At 48.3% G+C, this 18,457-nt stretch overlaps 3 protein-coding genes across 3 annotated transcripts; 2 read left to right on the top strand and 1 right to left on the bottom strand.

Moving 5' to 3' along the window:
- Nucleotides 1-494: 494 nt before the first annotated feature.
- LOC121348247 (tRNA-splicing endonuclease subunit Sen2-like) lies at nt 495-5,437 on the top strand. Its single transcript, XM_041427563.1, has 5 exons — nt 495-531; nt 1,916-2,105; nt 2,828-2,909; nt 3,598-3,634; nt 5,335-5,437. The coding sequence occupies exons 2-5, from the start codon at nt 1,932-1,934 to the stop codon at nt 5,435-5,437; spliced, it is 396 nt and encodes a 131-aa protein (XP_041283497.1). The 5' UTR covers nt 495-531; nt 1,916-1,931.
- A 594-nt stretch (nt 5,438-6,031) lies between these two features.
- Nucleotides 6,032-14,351, top strand: LOC121348251 (tRNA-splicing endonuclease subunit Sen2-like). The gene is made up of 11 exons (XM_041427566.1): nt 6,032-6,216; nt 6,939-7,020; nt 7,709-7,745; nt 9,448-9,946; nt 10,044-10,121; nt 10,590-10,640; nt 11,316-11,454; nt 12,464-12,500; nt 13,122-13,233; nt 13,639-13,728; nt 14,157-14,351. Exons 1-11 carry the CDS (start codon nt 6,043-6,045, stop codon nt 14,214-14,216), a joined length of 1,359 nt encoding a protein of 452 aa, XP_041283500.1. The 5' UTR covers nt 6,032-6,042; the 3' UTR covers nt 14,217-14,351.
- Nucleotides 14,352-14,802: 451 nt separating this feature from the next.
- Nucleotides 14,803-17,954, bottom strand: MKRN2OS (MKRN2 opposite strand). Its single transcript, XM_041427567.1, has 3 exons — nt 17,741-17,954; nt 16,987-17,149; nt 14,803-15,472 (listed from the first exon to the last, which is right to left on the bottom strand). The coding sequence occupies exons 1-3, from the start codon at nt 17,928-17,930 to the stop codon at nt 15,223-15,225; spliced, it is 603 nt and encodes a 200-aa protein (XP_041283501.1). The 5' UTR covers nt 17,931-17,954; the 3' UTR covers nt 14,803-15,222.
- Between the last annotated feature and the right edge of the window lie 503 nt (nt 17,955-18,457).

Here is an 18,457-nt window from a genome sequence, read left to right as displayed (position 1 = left end):
CCACCTCTGCCAGGGCGGGACACCCGAGCGAGACCGGGCCCGCACGGCCGGGATGGAGCGGGACCGAAACCTCCCCTGGAGCAGGGATGGAGCGGGACGGGGGTGAAGCAGGACCGGAACCCCTCGGCACGGACCGGATCTCCCTCTGGGCTTGGGACGAAGAGGGACCGAACCCCCAGGCGAGAATGGAGCGGGACCGGGGATGGAGCGGGGCGGGACCCACGGGCGGGGCTGAGGCGGGACCGGACATGGAGCGGGACCGGAGACGGAGCGGGACCGAACCCCCTGGCGGGAACGGAGCGGGACCGATGGGCGGGCATGGAGCGGGACCGGGAATGGAGCGGGACCGATGGGCGGGGAAGGAGCGGGACAGGGAATGGAGCGGGACCGATGGGCGGGGAAGGAGCGGGACCGGGAATGGAGCGGGGCGGGACCCACGGGCGGGGCTGGGCGGGCTCGGGGCGGGGCCGTTCCCGCGCGGGCTCAGTGCGCAGGCGCAGTGGCGGCGCGGCGGTGACGGTGGCAGTGACGGTGCGTGGCGCGCGCGGGCGGCGGGAACGGCCCGGCTCGGTCTGCCCGAGCCCACCGGGACTGGACACTGCCCCTCAAACCCACCGGGACACCCGGGGACCGGACACTGCCCCTCAAACCCACCGGGACCCCCGGGGACCGGACACTGCCCCTCAAACACACCGGGACCGGACGCTGCCCCCCGAACCCACCGGGACCGCCCCGGGCCAGATGCGGGCCTTGCAGCAGGGCCCGGCAGTCGTGAGGGCATCCCGGGACAGCCCTGAGGGATCCCGGTGTAGCCCTGAGGGATCCCGGGACAGCCCTGAGGGATCCGGAGCAGCCCTGAGGGCATCCCGGGACAGCCCTGAGGGGATCCCGGTGTAGCCCTGAGGGGATCCCGGTGTAGCCGCCGGAACCGCCCCCCCAAGCCCGCCGGAACCCCCGGGGACCGGACACTGCCCCTCAAACCCACCGGGACACCCGGGGACCGGACACTGCCCCTCAAACCCACCGGGACACCCCGGGACCGGACACTGCCCCTCAAACCCACCGGCACACCCGGGGACCGGACACTGCCCCTCAAACACACCGGGACCGGACGCTGCCCCCCGAACCCACCGGGACCGCCCCGGGCCAGATGCGGGCCTTGCAGCAGGGCCCGGCCGTCGTGAGGGCATCCCGGGACAGCCCTGAGGGATCCCGGTGTAGCCCTGAGGGATCCCGGGACAGCCCTGAGGGATCCGGAGCAGCCCTGAGGGCATCCCGGGACAGCCCTGAGGGGATCCCGGTGTAGCCCTGAGGGATCCCGGTGCAGCCCTGAGGGATCCTGGTGTAGCCCTGAGGGATCCCGGTGTAGCCCTGAGGGGATGGCTGCCCGCCGTCCCTCGGCACAGCGGATCCCGGTGTAGCGAAGAATCCTGCCAGGCCGCGGCTGTCCTGCAGAGTGACGGAGCCCCAGGGTGTCGGAGCTGGAAGGGACCCCCGGGATCCCCCGGTCCCGCCCGCAGCCCCACCCCGCTCTGGGAGCGCTGCCCGAACGCTGCTGGAGCTCACGCTGTTCACAGCGGCTCGTATTTAAGCACGTGAATGGTTTCTGCTTTTGTGCTCATTCCTCTGCTATATTCCTGAATGGATTCTACTCTTTTATTGCTGGCGTTTCCTTCATGAGCTCTGGGCTGAGGAGCAGCCCTGTGTGCTGTGCAGGGGATGCCCCAGAGGCAGATCGGAGATCTCCAGCACGTCCCTGCCTCTGTTTGTTTGGGGACAGAATTGCAGCATTAAACCTGTGTCACCCTGCAGGATCCACGGAGAATTTGCTGCTGTAGGAGGGGTCCTGCTGAAATACAAAAAAATGGGTGAACCTTGATTCCTAAGTGTTAAATCTTTTCTTTCCACTTCTTAGGAGAATAAATTAAGACATGGCAGAAGCAGCTTTTCACCCCCCAAGAAGGAAAAGAAGAGTTTTGGAGTCCTACGAGGCTCCCTTTCCCGTGGATGTGGGGGGGAAGGATTTCAGACTCTGCCAGGCTGAGATCATTAACAACAATGTGATTGTGAGGAACCCCAAGGATATTGAACAGCTCTACAACAAGGTGCTGCACCCTGTTTGCACAATATTTGTAGTGTTTTACATGCAGGTGAAACATGATACTGCTTCAAATCTGCTGCCTTTATCTTTCCTGCCCCTTCAGCCTCCTGTGATTCTCCATATTTCCCTTCTCACCTGAAATCAGTACAAAAAAAATATATTCTGCATAAAATGGGAAAAGTCATTCTTATCCAAGCAAATGAATTTTGGAATGAAGTGACATTGTGATCTAAGAAACAGCTGCAAAGCCTTCATGTTTGTGTCCCCTTTCAACATTTTGTGCAACTTTGCAAAGCATTTTCTTGTTTTTAAAGCTCAGGGGGTTGAAATATTAATGTTTTACAAGTATAATTTTTTTAACTTCAGAGTGATTTATTCCTGTGTGAAACAAGCTGTGTTCAGGTTGTTGTGTCTGAGTACCATTCTAATGCAGTGGTATCTCTTTGGTTTCAGGCGTTGTTTTCAAACATTTGCTGGGAGGTTTTGGCTGACAAATATTTGGAATTCAGGGGAAAGACCCAACACTCTCCAGGTTAAATTGGATTTAAAAACTTGGTTAAATCAGGTGTTTGACACTGAACCAGCAGCTGAACAAGCTTTAGGCAGGGCTGAAATGCTGCAGGAGCTCAGCTGTTCCAGCTGGTCTCACCATTCCACATTTTAGAACTGAGAGAGAAGTTAATTTTTATGCCATGAGATAATTTTGGTTTTTGCTGTCCTGTGCAGGGCTATTTTGGAAAAGGGATCCTGTCCAGGAGCCGGCCAGTGTTCAGCATTTCAGATCCTCTGCTGGCAGCCAAGTGGAGAGGTAAGTGGGGGCTGTTTACCTCACACTGCTCTGGTAGCTCTTCTCACCTTTCCTCACCTATTGAAGGTATATTTTTATAAATTACATGCAGAAGAATAATCTGCTGGATTGGATCAAGTGAAGGATATCTCTCTCCCCCTCTGTCGTGCCTAGGAAAAATCCAGGAATGTGAAATCCATGTGGATAATTCCTTAGTGCCTTCTCCCAAACCTTCACTGACTTGTTGCTTGGGAAGACTGAATTAAAGGGGTCGTCCTGGGGCTTCTTTTTCCCTAATTTTCCTTGGGTTTAACCTGCAGATTTCGGTGTCCCTGAAATGATGAGGGAAGGATTGGTGAAGTTTTCAGTCTGCTTGGAGCCAGTCACGCCCAGTCACTCTTGGCTGTTATGTAAAAACTCATTTTTCACTCACCTCTCCCATGACAGTGAAGTCCCAGAGGCCATCACTGGATTTATCCTGTCCCTCCATAATTGTCAGGAGAAAAAAGTGTGTTTAGTTCTTCTCTGTGCAGGCTGTTACATTTGTACCTTTCCTGGTTCTGCTGTGTCCCTGCTTGAAAAGTGGGACCAAAATGGCTTTGAGGACTGAAAATGGGGACAGTTCCCAGGCTGCAGATCACCCAGTGACCAAAATCACACAAAACCATCTTCACATCGATGAAACAATGTATGATTTTTCTTTACACAGGTGTGAAGACAAACATGCCCATAATTACATCTCAAAAGTAAGTGAATTTGCTTTTTTTTTTCTTGGTATTTTTAGGAAACAGATTGTTATGTTTATATTTCTCATGCTGCGTTTCAGGTTGTTGGCTGTATAAATAATGAGGCTGACTTGCTTCTATTTCTTTTCTCATTATTTCATTTATAAATCACTTTAGAAGAAGTAGAAATAGGGTAGGGCTGATACTCAGGGTGGTTTTGCATGGAGGCTTGTAGGTGTTAATTGCTGAATAGAAGCCAAGGCTGAGTGCATGCACAGAATGGGTAATTAATTAATAACAATTACAAGCACAATAAACATTCAGGTGAGGAGCAGGAAAAGAAGTTTCTGGGGCAGGCTATTTCAAATATCTCTTCCATTTCAATATTGGATTTTTATGGTGTAGCTGAAGCAGCTCTTGAACTTCTACAATACTTTGATATTTTACCTTTTTTTAAGTCTCAGTTAACATTGGTAGTTTGTACACTTAGCAGAACTTAGTGTTGGACCATTTTTTTTTTCTGCTTAAATAGTGTATAAACTATTAAGCATGTGCAGGTGAGTTGCTCAGTTGGTTTTAATTTTATGATAACTAAAAAATTCACTTGAATTTGAAAATTATGCTCCTGCAGCCCTTAATTTTAGGTGAGAAAAACAGTAACCATATTATTACTAATGCTGCTACATTTACTGCTGCTTGCAGAAACTGAGCATCAATAAAAGTGTGATTTTATTGGTGCACAAAATGCTCTGCCTCAGTAGAGACCTGCAAGTGCAAATTAAATGGTAATTAAATAATAGGACAGAGAGGAGTGTCTTTTATATAGCAAAGAGCACAGGCCTGAATTATCCAGCTTTATCAGGAGCCTGCAGGGGGACTTGCACTTGTGTTGACACATAGAATTTGCATTTAATGTCCTTGTTACCTGGGCTGAAATTGCTGCCTGAGGATTTTGTTCAGGGAAATAAAAAATACTATACAAGGTTTTCACCTTCACAGAGTGAAGAGTCATGTTTCAACTGACTTAATGTTATTTCAATAACATATTATGAATGTTATTAATAATTAATTAATGTTACTTTCCAAGAGAAGGAACTGAAAAGGCACTAAAAATTCTGTCATGATTGAAAACTATTAGAAATAGTAACTGAAAGTTGTAAATATCTCAGTGATGGGATCGTTGTCATTCCTCAGGGATTTAACTGAGGGGTGGATTCCAAAAGGTGCTTTCTGCAGGAGAATTTTCCTCTGGTGTTTCTGCTGTGCCGTTGCTGTTTCCAGGGCAGTTAAAGCAGAGTTTTGCAGCTCCTGCTCTCAGTCCTTGGCTGTGTAAAAGCTGAAGTTGGAGGGCTTTTGTTCCATGCTTCAATCCTGCAATTCCAATTCCAAAATTATGGAGAATTCAGGCTGAAGATTTTCCTGGGAGAAGGGATTTTCTGCCTGGTGAAGCTGCTGCTCCTTGAAGCTGCCCAGCAGCTTGGCAGGGCTCGGCAATGCTGTTTGCTGCCAGGGAAATTGAAAGGCCAGACAGAGGCCCAGGACAGGAGGCAGCAGAATCCTGGTGTTCATGTAGCTCCCTAAAAAGCTGGAGTGCCACTGCACTGATCACATTTGTGCCCAGCAGCTGCTGGGGGTGTCTGTGAAGTGTGCTGAACCTTCTGGGGATTAAAGTGTTAATGAAAGGATGCAGTCCCTGGAATTCCTCATTTCTGTGTTCCCAGGTACCAGCGCCGTGTGCAGTGGGCTCAAAGTGTCCTGCAGGAGCAGGGCCCCGGGACAGCCCTGAGGGGATCCCGGTGTAGCCCTGAGGGGATCCCGGTGTAGCCCTGAGGGGATCCCGGTGCAGCCCTGAGGGATCCTGGTGTAGCCCTGAGGGGATGGCTGCCCGCCGTCCCTCGGCACAGCGGATCCCGGTGTAGCGAAGAATCCTGCCAGGCCGCGGCTGTCCTGCAGAGTGACGGAGCCCCAGGGTGTCGGAGCTGGAAGGGACCCCCGGGATCCCCCGGTCCCGCCCGCAGCCCCACCCCGCTCTGGGAGCGCTGCCCGAACGCTGCTGGAGCTCACGCTGTTCACAGCGGCTCGTATTTAAGCACGTGAATGGTTTCTGCTTTTGTGCTCATTCCTCTGCTATATTCCTGAATGGATTTTACTCTTTTATTGCTGGCGTTTCCTTCATGAGCTCTGGGCTGAGGAGCAGCCCTGTGTGCTGTGCAGGGGATGCCCCAGAGGCAGATCGGAGATCTCCAGCACGTCCCTGCCTCTGTTTGTTTGGGGACAGAGTTGCAGCACTAAACCTGTGTCACCCTGCAGGATCCACGGAGAATTTGCTGCTGTAGGAGGGGTCCTGCTGAAATACAAAAAAATGGGTGAACCTTGATTCCTAAGTGTTAAATCTTTTCTTTCCACTTCTTAGGAGAATAAATTAAGACATGGCAGAAGCAGCTTTTCACCCCCCAAGAAGGAAAAGAAGAGTTTTGGAGTCCTACGAGGCTCCCTTTCCCGTGGATGTGGGGGGGAAGGATTTCAGACTCTGCCAGGCTGAGATCATTAACAACAATGTGATTGTGAGGAACCCCAAGGATATTGAACAGCTCTACAACAAGGTGCTGCACCCTGTTTGCACAATATTTGTAGTGTTTTACATGCAGGTGAAACATGATACTGCTTCAAATCTGCTGCCTTTATCTTTCCTGCCCCTTCAGCCTCCTGTGATTCTCCATATTTCCCTTCTCACCTGAAATCAGTACAAAAAAAATATATTCTGCATAAAATGGGAAAAGTCATTCTTATCCAAGCAAATGAATTTTGGAATGAAGTGACATTGTGATCTAAGAAACAGCTGCAAAGCCTTCATGTTTGTGTCCCCTTTCAACATTTTGTGCAACTTTTCAAAGCATTTTCTTGTTTTTAAAGCTCAGGGGGTTGAAATATTAATGTTTTACAAGTATAATTCTTTTAACTTCAGAGTGATTTATTCCTGTGTGAAGCAAGCTGTGTTCAGGTTGTTGTGTCTGAGTACCATTCTAATGCAGTGGTATCTCTTTGGTTTCAGGCGTTGTTTTCAAACATTTGCTGGGAGGTTTTGGCTGACAAATATTTGGAATTCAGGGGAAAGACCCAACACTCTCCAGGTTAAATTGGATTTAAAAACTTGGTTAAATCAGGTGTTTGACACTGAACCAGCAGCTGAACAAGCTTTAGGCAGGGCTGAAATGCTGCAGGAGCTCAGCTGTTCCAGCTGGTCTCACCATTCCACATTTTAGAACTGAGAGAGAAGTTAATTTTTATGCCATGAGATAATTTTGGTTTTTGCTGTCCTGTGCAGGGCTATTTTGGAAAAGGGATCCTGTCCAGGAGCCGGCCAGTGTTCAGCATTTCAGATCCTCTGCTGGCAGCCAAGTGGAGAGGTAAGTGGGGGCTGTTTACCTCACACTGCTCTGGTAGCTCTTCTCACCTTTCCTCACCTATTGAAGGTATATTTTTATAAATTACATGCAGAAGAATAATCTGCTGGATTGGATCAAGTGAAGGATATCTCTCTCCCCCTCTGTCGTGCCTAGGAAAAATCCAGGAATGTGAAATCCATGTGGATAATTCCTTAGTGCCTTCTCCCAAACCTTCACTGACTTGTTGCTTGGGAAGACTGAATTAAAGGGGTCGTCCTGGGGCTTCTTTTTCCCTAATTTTCCTTGGGTTTAACCTGCAGATTTCGGTGTCCCTGAAATGATGAGGGAAGGATTGGTGAAGTTTTCAGTCTGCTTGGAGCCAGTCACGCCCAGTCACTCTTGGCTGTTATGTAAAAACTCATTTTTCACTCACCTCTCCCATGACAGTGAAGTCCCAGAGGCCATCACTGGATTTATCCTGTCCCTCCATAATTGTCAGGAGAAAAAAGTGTGTTTAGTTCTTCTCTGTGCAGGCTGTTACATTTGTACCTTTCCTGGTTCTGCTGTGTCCCTGCTTGAAAAGTGGGACCAAAATGGCTTTGAGGACTGAAAATGGGGACAGTTCCCAGGCTGCAGATCACCCAGTGACCAAAATCACACAAAACCATCTTCACATCGATGAAACAATGTATGATTTTTCTTTACACAGGTGTGAAGACAAACATGCCCATAATTACATCTCAAAAGTAAGTGAATTTGCTTTTTTTCTTGGTATTTTTAGGAAACAGATTGTTATGTTTATATTTCTCATGCTGCGTTTCAGGTTGTTGGCTGTATAAATAATGAGGCTGACTTGCTTCTATTTCTTTTCTCATTATTTCATTTATAAATCACTTTAGAAGAAGTAGAAATAGGGTAGGGCTGATACTCAGGGTGGTTTTGCATGGAGGCTTGTAGGTGTTAATTGCTGAATAGAAGCCAAGGCTGAGTGCATGCACAGAATGGGTAATTAATTAATAACAATTACAAGCACAATAAACATTCAGGTGAGGAGCAGGAAAAGAAGTTTCTGGGGCAGGCTATTTCAAATATCTCTTCCATTTCAATATTGGATTTTTATGGTGTAGCTGAAGCAGCTCTTGAACTTCTACAATACTTTGATATTTTACCTTTTTTTAAGTCTCAGTTAACATTGGTAGTTTGTACACTTAGCAGAACTTAGTGTTGGACCATTTTTTTTTTCTGCTTAAATAGTGTATAAACTATTAAGCATGTGCAGGTGAGTTGCTCAGTTGGTTTTAATTTTATGATAACTAAAAAATTCACTTGAATTTGAAAATTATGCTCCTGCAGCCCTCAATTTTAGGTGAGAAAAACAGTAACCATATTATTACTAATGCTGCTACATTTACTGCTGCTTGCAGAAACTGAGCATCAATAAAAGTGTGATTTTATTGGTGCACAAAATGCTCTGCCTCAGTAGAGACCTGCAAGTGCAAATTAAATGGTAATTAAATAATAGGACAGAGAGGAGTGTCTTTTATATAGCAAAGAGCACAGGCCTGAATTATCCAGCTTTATGAGGAGCCTGCAGGGGGACTTGCACTTGTGTTGACACATAGAATTTGCATTTAATGTCCTTGTTACCTGGGCTGAAATTGCTGCCTGAGGATTTTGTTCAGGGAAATAAAAAATACTATACAACATTTTCACCTTCACAGAGTGAAGAGTCATGTTTCAACTGACTTAATGTTATGTCAATAACATTAAATGTTATTCATGTTATTAATAATTAATTGATGTTACTTTCCAAGAGAAGGAACTGAAAAGGCACTAAAAACTCTGTCATGATTGAAAACTATTAGAAATAGTAGCTGAAAGTTGTAAATATCTCAGTGATGGGATCGTTGTCATTCCTCAGGGATTTAACTGAGGGGTGGGTTCCAAAAGGTGCTTTCTGCAGGAGAATTTTCCTCTGGTGTTTCTGCTGTGCCGTTGCTGTTTCCAGGGCAGTTAAAGCAGAGTTTTGCAGCTCCTGCTCTCAGTCCTTGGCTGTGCAAAAGCTGAAGTTGGAGGGCTTTTGTTCCATGCTTCAATCCTGCAATTCCAATTCCAAAATTATGGAGAATTCAGGCTGAAGATTTTCCTGGGAGAAGGGATTTTCTGCCTGGTGAAGCTGCTGCTTCTTGAAGCTGCCCAGCAGCTTGGCAGGGCTCAGCAATGCTGTTTGCTGCCAGGGAAATTGAAAGGCCAGACAGAGGCCCAGGACAGGAGGCAGCAGAATCCTGGTGTTCATGTAGCTCCCTAAAAAGCTGGAGTGCCACTGCACTGATCACATTTGTGCCCAGCAGCTGCTGGGGGTGTCTGTGAAGTGTGCTGAACCTTCTGGGGATTAAAGTGTTAATGAAAGGATGCAGTCCCTGGAATTCCTCATTTCTGTGTTCCCAGGTACCAGCGCCGTGTGCAGTGGGCTCAAAGTGTCCTGCAGGAGCAGGGCCTCGACAGCTGCTCCATCACCAAAATGCTGGAGAGTTACACCAAACCCCTGGGGCTGCCCTTCCGCGGGGGGGCTGGGGCTGCACAACCTGGGGCCAGCTGCAGCAGAGGGGGCCCGGGAAATGCAGAGCTGTGCAGGAAATCTGCTGGCAGCGAAGGAGCACAAAGCCCTGAGCATCAGGAGGGACGCTCCAAGGAGGGAGATGATGCAGCCCTGGATCGTGGGAGTGGCTCCGGGAACCAGGAACAGGGCCATCCCAGGGAAATGGCTGAAGGGTCCTGCCACAGCGACCCTCCTGTGCTCTGGGGCTGCGAGGGGAAGCAGAGCCCTGAGCAGAGCGCTTGGGAGGGGATGGACTCAAGGGAATGTGCTCCAGAATATGTGCTGGTGCAAGAGGAGGAAGAAGGCAGCTCCTGTGCTGAAGGTGACTCCACTCATGCGCAAGAGAATGTAAGAAAAAAAGATCTAATCTTTTAGACAAAGCTGCTTTCAGAATTCAGTATTTTTTCCAGTTCAACATTTTAATAATAGTCAATTTTTCTTGTAGCTTGTCAAGAAGGAAGTACTAGTATGCAGAAAAAACCCATTTAGCATTTTTGAGTACTTACAACTCAGCCTGGAAGAGGTATGTGTCAAGCACAGTGCAAGTTAGTTTGTCTTTCATGTGAAAAAGTAAACCTTAATCTATGTTACACTGTCATTGAAAATATGTTTCTAAAATACAGGGTCCTGTGTCTCCTAAGCACCTGGATTGTCTTAGTCATTAAACTTAGCTTTAATATGCTGTGATAATTACATGAGATGGTTAAATATAGGGTCCAATCCTATTTGCTTTAGGTGAGTAATCCCACTGACACAGAGGCCAGTGACAGGACTTAAATATAGCAATACCAGGAATACAACATTTATATGAATACTTTTCAATTCTGCTGCTTCTAATTATATTTATGTGTCATTTTTAACACCACGCCTTCAGCAGGGATGACATTGGAAAAACTTAATGAAGCCTTTGTTCTTGCAAGGCTCTGTGTACAAACTACAAGAGGAATGTAGCTATCAGTTAAACTGCCTCTGTTTGTTTTTGTTTTTTCAGGCTTTTTTCTTGGTGTATGCTCTGGGATGTTTAAGTATTTATTATGGTGAGGTAAGAGATTGGATTCATTTTGGATTACTGGGGATGCTTTTTCTCTGGGTATGGTTTGGTCTGAATCTTCACCTATATGGCAGTGATTTGTGCTGTTAATTCTGGAGAAGGAAATAACAAACAGAGAAATTGGGAAGATTTTCTTACAAGTAATGGTATTTATTTCAGAAATTAGCTTTCAGACCGGTATTATTTAGGAAATACAAGTCTGAAAGCTTTAAGTTTAGCAAGACCAATATAATTAAGCACTGTCTGTCTGCAGAGAAAGGATTTTTGTTGTAACTTGGGCAGGAAATATATGAGAAATAATATGGTAAATAATCACACCTGAGATGGCAAAATTCTTTGGAGTTTTAAACATTAATTCTACCAAGCTATTATTCATGTAATGCCATAATAATTCAAATCTGTGCTTTTAGTTGAAGATTTATCAGCCTTTCCCTTAACAGGGAGGGATGTTGTGGGACTGATTGTGAACTGCCTAAAAGAGCCACTAAGTGGAGCAGCAGGTTCCTGCCTTGGATTCAGGGTCTGTTTTACTGTCTGCAGTTGCTGCTCTGTGCAGCAGCCTGTGGTATTTGGTATTTGGCTGCTGTGCTATTTGTGTTTGTGGTGCTGTGCAGCAGAGCATGGCTGGTTCATCTCAGTGCAGTGACCTTGCTGTGTGGTTTGCAGGAGCCCCTGAGCATCGTGAAGCTCTGGGAAGTGTTCAGTGAGGTGAAGCCTGATTTCAAAACCACCTACATGGCCTACCACTACTTCAGGGGCAAGGGCTGGGTGCCCAAGGTGGGGCTGAAGTATGGCACGGATCTCTGTGAGTACCTCCCCCAAAATGGGATCATTTCCTGCTCACCCCTCCTCTAGGCAAGGCAGAACTCCAGAGAAGAAGTCGGTGAGGAGCTGCAGGGCTGGAGCAGCCTTTGCTGCTTGCAGTTGGCAAAGGACATTTGGGGTTGGCAGTGAAGTTGGGATGAGTGGTAAGGAACATCCCATATTCAGGAGGTGAAGAGACAGCTTGGAAGGTCTGGTTTGCTTCATGAGGTTCATAATTCCTACAGGATTTCACTGAAATTCCCTTCCCAACTTTCTCTGTCCTCTACTAAACACATCTGCTGCAGTGTTAACATAGCAGTCTCTAGAATAACAGGTTTGAGTCCAGATCCCAATTCCCATTGAAGTTCACGCACCTCATTCATCCCATTTAAGAGAAGCTGGACTTCTGCTGAGCTCACTGCTAGGACTCTTTCTTGGTGTGGGCTTTTTGGGGGAGCTAGAGAATGGACTTGGCTTTTTTGTATTATTGGTTGGGGTTTAATATTGCAGAAGTATTTAGTGGTGTCCTTGCTAAGGAGCTCAAGAAGCCCGTTTAGCTGGTGTCAGCGTGAGCAGTGCAGTAATGCCTGTTGCTGCAGGAGACGGGCATTGAAGCCAGGGGGTTGGGATGTGTGCAACCCAGCGGGTGTTTTCACCTGCTGAAGTGATGACACGTCTGGGGCGTGTGCTGAGCAAGTCCTTTAGGTCAGTGTGTAGCTCTGGCTGAATTCATCATCCCTGCCAAACATTCCATCCTCAACTCTTTCCTACAACACCTGCTAATTCCTCTGGTTCTTCTGCCTTTGACCTGCCACTGCCCTGCCCTGAGTCACTCTGCTGCTCTTCCCTCTCTCCACTTGCTGGGACAACCCAACTCCGAGCAGAATTCAGAAGAGTTGAAGTTTTGTCTTGGTAATTCAAATGTACAGAACATTTGACAACATTGATGGGCCCTGGTGTTAAACCCACTGAAACTCTGATGTGACTGAGGTGTGTCTCTTTCATTTCAGTGCTGTATCGGAAGGGGCCCCCGTTCTACCATGCCAGGTTTGACACTCCCGTTTCTGCCTCATTTCTTTAAGTTAAATTTCACTCACACCAATTTAGCACCTTCACTGCTTCAGCACATATTCATCACTCAAAATACGTTGTGTTCACACCAGGAATGTGAAAATCCTTTCAGCAGAGGAGCTAAGTGACACCAATTATTTGATTATAAATAACAGGCATTCAAAATTACAAGCTGCAGTGGATTTAGTACTCAGATGATGATGGACTCAGGAAAATAATTGGATTTTGTAATACTGACTTAGAAAAATACGTGGTCTGGGTAATTTATGTAATTTGGGAGAACTTTTAAGGGATGATAATTGTCTTTATTTGTTGGCTAGTCAGGTTGAACTCCTTGATAATAAATTGGTTATAAATGTCAGCTTGGCTTTGACAAAGAGAATGCTACAAACATCAGAAGGGTGGGGAGGAAAGGCACCACTGGGCACATCCAGAACTTCAGTATTTCTCCTTTTTTCCTTATAGAAAAAGACTCAATTTCACAGCTTGCAAGCTGGCAGATTGTTTAATGCCAGTTTTTCGCCCCAAGTTCTTGTGTTGTCTTCAGAAAATGCCAGTTTCCTTTCTGTGACTTGTCCTGCCTGCTGTGTTTTCCAGTTACTCTGTCATTGCTGAGTTGGTGGATGATACTTTTGAAGGTTCCCTTCGCAGACCCCTCAGCTGGATGTCCCTGTCTGGGCTGAACAGAACAACTGTAAATGCTTCCAAGGTACGAGCTCTGGGGTAAAACCAGCTTTGGGATGGTAAAGTTTGGCTGCAAAGGGCAGGGACTTGGAGTGAGGCTGGGAAGAGAATCCTCCTGCTGAACACTATGCTGATCTGCCAGTGGGAGAGAAGTTTCCTTTGTCAATATCCAGGTGAATCCTGGAAGAATTATTGTTAAATAATAATTACGGAAGTTCTGCCACTTGTAGGAATGTTAAAAGTTGTGTGAGGAACAGCAAGACCTGAGGAACCCTTGTTTCCTGACAGCCACTTCTGTTTTTAAAGCCCTTTCCATCTCCCAGGATTTTCCTTTAAGCAGTGAGACTGGAATTTCCATGAGATTTTCTGTGTGAGCTTCACAGTGCTTCCGTAACCCACTGAAACTCCTGTGTTTCCTGGCTGCCCACAGGAGCTCATGCTGTGCTACTTGATCAGACCTTCTGACATGACTGCAGAGGAGATGTCAACCCCAGAGTGCATGAAGAGAATCAAGGTTCAGGTGAGCGGTTCCTGCTTTTTTGCAGCTCCTTGGGAGAACTGTGCCTCCTTCTTTGCCTTGATTTGGGTTTTGCACACATGGCTGCAATAAAATTAAACTGCTTCATGCCCCAGGTCATGCAAAGTGCTTTGCAGGATCTCTGTAAATTTCATATCTCCTATCTGAATGTGAATGTTGCTGATACAGTGCATGTAAGCATTTAGGGATTCCTAAAAACCCTGTGGAGATGGCAGGGCTAAGGTAAGGTCAGAAATAAAAGGGGGAAAGTGTGTGAGAGTTCAGCTCTCTTCAGGAGCAAACAGTCAGCTACTAGAATATCTCAGTGGCCACATAATACACATCAGTTTTACAGACCCAGTCCCCATCCCTCACTGATTTTCTGTAGCTTTTGGGGTTTTTTCTTTAATAATTGCTGGGTTTCATTTCAGGAGCTGATCGTGTCCCGTTGGGTTTCCTCCCGTGAGCGCAGCGAGCAGGATGAATTTTAACTGACTGCACAAGAAAACCTCACCTTTTAAAAACCATTTCTTCTTGTTTTTTACCTGAGCTCGTGATGAACTGTTGGCCCAGAACATTCTCCACCAACACACTCGCTTGGTGTGTATAAATGCTGTTTAAAATGAGGTGTATCATGTTTACTGGAGAGAATGTTTTACTGAAAAATGTAAGTGAACAGATGAAAAGCTGCATCCCAACTCAAAATATAAAAGAGAAAAAGGTGCACGTTTGAGTGGTGGCTACACTGCAGTCATTAGGAACAGTATTTCTGATATGGCAGCACAAACCTGACTTCAGAGTCTCGGTGAATCAGATTTGATGTGGGGAGAGGTTTGATTGTTGCATTTGGGACTCTGGAACTTCTACAATCACAGCTCAGAACTGAGGAACTCTTCCCAGAGTTTAAATTTATTCCGGGGCCTGGGCACCTTTCCCCATCTGGGTGAGAAGTGTTTCTTCCCTTGGGATTTGCAGCTTCACATTCAGGTATCTGAATTCTACCTTGGCTTCTTTCCTTTACCCTGCAGTTCAGAATGGAAAAAGAAATCTGACAGGCAAAGAGGCTGGATTTATCTGTTGGTATATTTATTAGTAATTAAAGGAAAGGAAATTAGCAGTCAGACAGGGGTGGGGTTTAGCAGCACACAAGCATACGTTCCCTTTTTTCACTCATCAGTAAACAAATGTGACAGAGAAGGCCATTTGTAATTGCTGCAGCTGACGTTCCCACAGTTCATTTGTAAAGCCCTGAACTCCACAGCAGTTCTGATTTCTGGTGTGAAGTGTCTTTGCAGAGCACACAGGGAATGTTAAATCACAAAACATTTTTCCACAGGAATAGTTCCCATGGAAATTCTCTGTCGTGTGTACATTGTGTGTGTGTAACTTCCCTGACAGTATCCTGATCCTCCCTGAGGTGCAGGGTGAAGTTACTGGTTTTTAACCACGTTAAACCTTAACCCCTGAGGCGGAGCCCGAGGCCTTCCTCTCCCATCGCTACTCCAGCAGCAGGCTGTGGGCTCCAGCCACGCTGTCCTGCTCCTGCTCAGCCAAGGGCACGATGTAGACGTCTCTGTGAGCCAGCTGCTGCTGCAGGCCGAGGTACCGCGACGCCTCCCTGGTGCGGGCCAGCAGGAAGCGCTCGGTGAACTCGGCCTTGCTCAGGGCGGCCCCGCCCCGGCCCTGCCGCACGCGGTTGATGAAGGCCAGGCCGAAGGTGTAGCAGTTGTGCTGCTGCTCCTCGTACCTGGGGAAACAGCCCCGCAGCCAGGCAGGGCACTGCCATCACCAAACAGCCCCTGAGCAGGGCACTGCCATCACCAAACAGCCCCTGAGCAGGGCACTGCCATCACCAAACAGCCCCTGAGCAGGGCACTGCCATCACCAAACAGCCCCTGAGCAGGGCACTGCCATCACCAAACAAACAGCCCCGCAGCCAGGCAGGGCACTGCCATCACCAAACCCCCTGAGCAGGGCACTGCCATCACCAAACCCCCTCAGCAGGGCACTGCCACCCACCCCACTCCCAGGGAATGTTTACTCCAGGAATGCTCTCCAGTTACTCCCCCTCCCTCCCAGTGGTTCAGTATATTCCTCACAAGTGGTCCCTCCCAGCCTGAACTCTGAGTGTAAAAATGAGAGGGCTGCAAGGCTTGACAAAAATGAGTTCTTATTTTCTGTACTTCTTTGGCTTTTACCTTGTTAACCTTTGCTCTTCCAGCTATTGTCAGCAGCTCTTTCCTGCAGCCCCAGAGTTAATTGTGTGCCACCAGGGGTGAGTGGGAGCTGATTTCAAATCCTAGCAGTGATTTCTCTACCACCCTTCAGTAAGTGAAAAGCTCTCAAGAAAAACAGATTAGGCTTGGCCTGAACCCAAAGGAGTTACAGGATTAGTTCAGTGCAGTTCCTGCCCACTGAAAAAATAAGCAGAGGATTTTAATTAAAGTTGTTTTCAGTTCAGTGGTCACTGGTGTGGCTGTGAAAAAGGTCACTGTGTCAGGAGGTGGCAGATGGAAACCAGGGAAAGCCAGGAGAAGGATGCACACATCTCTGACTTTCTGCCAGTGATTGATGCCAAGGCACTTTTACTGGGAACTGTAAAAGTGACACAAATTCTGCTGGTTTTACCAGCTCCATAAACGTCTAAAAATTCTGCTCTAAATCAAATTTTCCATCTCCATTGGGGGGGGGGTAGGGGGGGGGGGGGGGGGGGTAATGTTTGATCCCTGAAATGTTACAGTCAGCACATAGAGAATTGCTGGAAAGTGCTTTTGATTTGATGGGTTGTTTTTTTCTTTTATGGTGGCACCCAGGCAGGCTCGGTGTCACAGCTGCTCTCACTGAGGGACAGTCCCAGCAGTGGTGCTTTCCTGCTCTGGCACCACAAGAGCAGAAATCAGCCTGCTCTCCATTTCTCACCACTGACATCAAAAACAACAACAGGGCAAGAATCCCATCGCTGTGCTCAGCCCTTAAATGCAAACACACCTAAAAATAACCATGGAATTGAGCCTGGACTTCTGTACTCAGCAGCACGCTGGTAATGTTTCACTGAACTGGGGCTTTAATGCAAAATTCCTTAAAGCCACCTCTTGCTTTAGAGCTTTTGTATTCCAGCAGCTGAGTTTTACTTCAAATTCAGAACATTCTGTGCAGCCAGGCCAGGCTGAGGCTGATCCAGGTGGGGCTGCCAGGAATGGTGTCCTGAAGGACACCAGGCTCTGAATGACCCCAAACCCCATCCCAAACACACCCACACACCTGTGAGGGAGCCAGGCCTCTTCCAGGGAGAATTCCTCCAGGAGCTTGTCCCACTGCTGCAGGAGCTCCCACATGTCTGGCTGCACCAGGGGGACGCTGATGCACTGCTCCCAGCCACTGCCATCCCTGTGCACGCCCTCCTGGTCGTAGTTGTACACCACACCTGCAAACACAGCACAGGCTCACGGCCAGCACACACACAGCCCTTCTGGGGTTTTTTTCTGACCCAACATCCCCTCAGCTCAGTAGGAAATGCAGTCCTGGCTCCCAGCAAAAACCTGGTCTCCTTCTCACAGTGTAGACTGAAAAAGGTTTGGCTCTTTAGGTAATCAGAGCAACTGAAGGACAATGAGGCTTCATTGTTAACCCCCAAAGGAAACTGGCTTTGTATGAAATATACATCTGATGTTTTGCAGGGTGGATCTACTCTAGGTAGAGCCCAATAGGATTTTTAATGTGCCTTTTAATTTCGTTTTTTTAATTAGGGGTGTTTTTAGAGTTAGCAAAAACTGTGTTAAACTCAAACTCAATTCCTTTAAAGCAAGCCTAGCCTTCATTCTAGGGGTGGAAGGCACCTGTTGATTCCATTCAACGCCTGTTCAATCCATTCAGGGGAATGGATGTGCTCTGGAGCTCTGCTGCAAGGTGGGATCATTCCCAGGGAATGACCCCATGCCGGGATATGCCGAGCTGGAGTGCCCCGGGCAGCAGGGGTGGAGGTGGGGCGCTCCCACAGCCCCGCGGCGCTGCCTACCCTGGGAATTGGTGATGCCCACGTGCAGGTCGCAGTGCCCGTCGTAGCCGCTGCAGGAGCAGGGGGCCGGAGTGTCCCGGGACAGCCCTTCAGCCGTCCCGCCCCTGCCTTCCCCCTGCCCTCGTCTTCCCAATTCATTCCATTTCCTCCTCCTTTCCCTTCCCCCGTCCTTCCCTCTTTGTATTTCCATTTCACTTCCTTCTCCCTTCCTTTATCTTCCATTCCCCTTCCCTCCCCTTTTTTCCGTTTTCCCTTCCCTTTACCTGCCCACTCCCTTCCTCTTTCCCCACCCATTCCCTCGCAGTGCCCGCCCCTTTCCCATCCCTATTCCCCTCCCTTTTCCCTCCCATTCCCTCAGTGCCCGCCCCTTTCCCCTCTCCATTCCCTTCCCATCTCCTTCTCAGTGCCCGCCCTATTCCCATTCCCGCCCCGTTCCCGTGCCATGTTCCCCATTCCCGTTCCCGTTCCATGCCCCGTCCTTTCCCCATTCCCGTTCCCGTGCCATGCCCCGTCCTTTCCCCATTCCCATTCCCGTTCCCGCCCTTTCCCCTCACGCCCGTCCCCGCTCCCGCAGCGCCCCCTGGCGGTTACTCCAGGAAGGTGCCGCGGGTGGGCCTGATGAGGAAGGCGCGGGGCTGCCCGTGGCCGTGCCGGAAGGGGCAGTGCAGGCGGACAGGCGCGGCGGCCAGCCCGGCGCCGCGCAGGTCCCCGCCGCAC

Source organism: Onychostruthus taczanowskii, unplaced genomic scaffold (assembly GCF_017590055.1).
Source record: "Onychostruthus taczanowskii isolate IOZ18803 unplaced genomic scaffold, ASM1759005v1 scaffold116, whole genome shotgun sequence".
NCBI lineage: Eukaryota > Metazoa > Chordata > Aves > Passeriformes > Passeridae > Onychostruthus > Onychostruthus taczanowskii.
Note: the sequence above shows the minus strand (reverse complement) of the source record. Positions and strands in the feature narration are given on the sequence as shown.

Excerpts from the sequence above, each read along its gene's own strand:
- LOC121348247 (XM_041427563.1), top strand. The coding sequence starts at position 1,932 with ATGGCAGAAGCAGCTTTTCACCCCCCAAGAAGGAAAAGAAGAGTTTTG. Across the intron at positions 2,106-2,827 it reads TTGAACAGCTCTACAACAAG|GGCTATTTTGGAAAAGGGAT; the intron begins GTGCTGCACCCT and ends TGTCCTGTGCAG. Across the intron at positions 2,910-3,597 it reads GCTGGCAGCCAAGTGGAGAG|GTGTGAAGACAAACATGCCC; the intron begins GTAAGTGGGGGC and ends TTCTTTACACAG.
- LOC121348251 (XM_041427566.1), top strand. The coding sequence starts at position 6,043 with ATGGCAGAAGCAGCTTTTCACCCCCCAAGAAGGAAAAGAAGAGTTTTG. Across the intron at positions 7,021-7,708 it reads GCTGGCAGCCAAGTGGAGAG|GTGTGAAGACAAACATGCCC; the intron begins GTAAGTGGGGGC and ends TTCTTTACACAG. Across the intron at positions 13,234-13,638 it reads CAACTGTAAATGCTTCCAAG|GAGCTCATGCTGTGCTACTT; the intron begins GTACGAGCTCTG and ends GGCTGCCCACAG.
- MKRN2OS (XM_041427567.1), bottom strand. The coding sequence starts at position 17,930 with ATGGAAATACAAAGAGGGAAGGACGGGGGAAGGGAAAGGAGGAGGAAA. Across the intron at positions 17,150-17,740 it reads GGGCATCACCAATTCCCAGG|GTGTGGTGTACAACTACGAC; the intron begins GTAGGCAGCGCC and ends CTGTGTTTGCAG. Across the intron at positions 15,473-16,986 it reads GAGGCCTGGCTCCCTCACAG|GTACGAGGAGCAGCAGCACA; the intron begins GTGTGTGGGTGT and ends CTGTTTCCCCAG.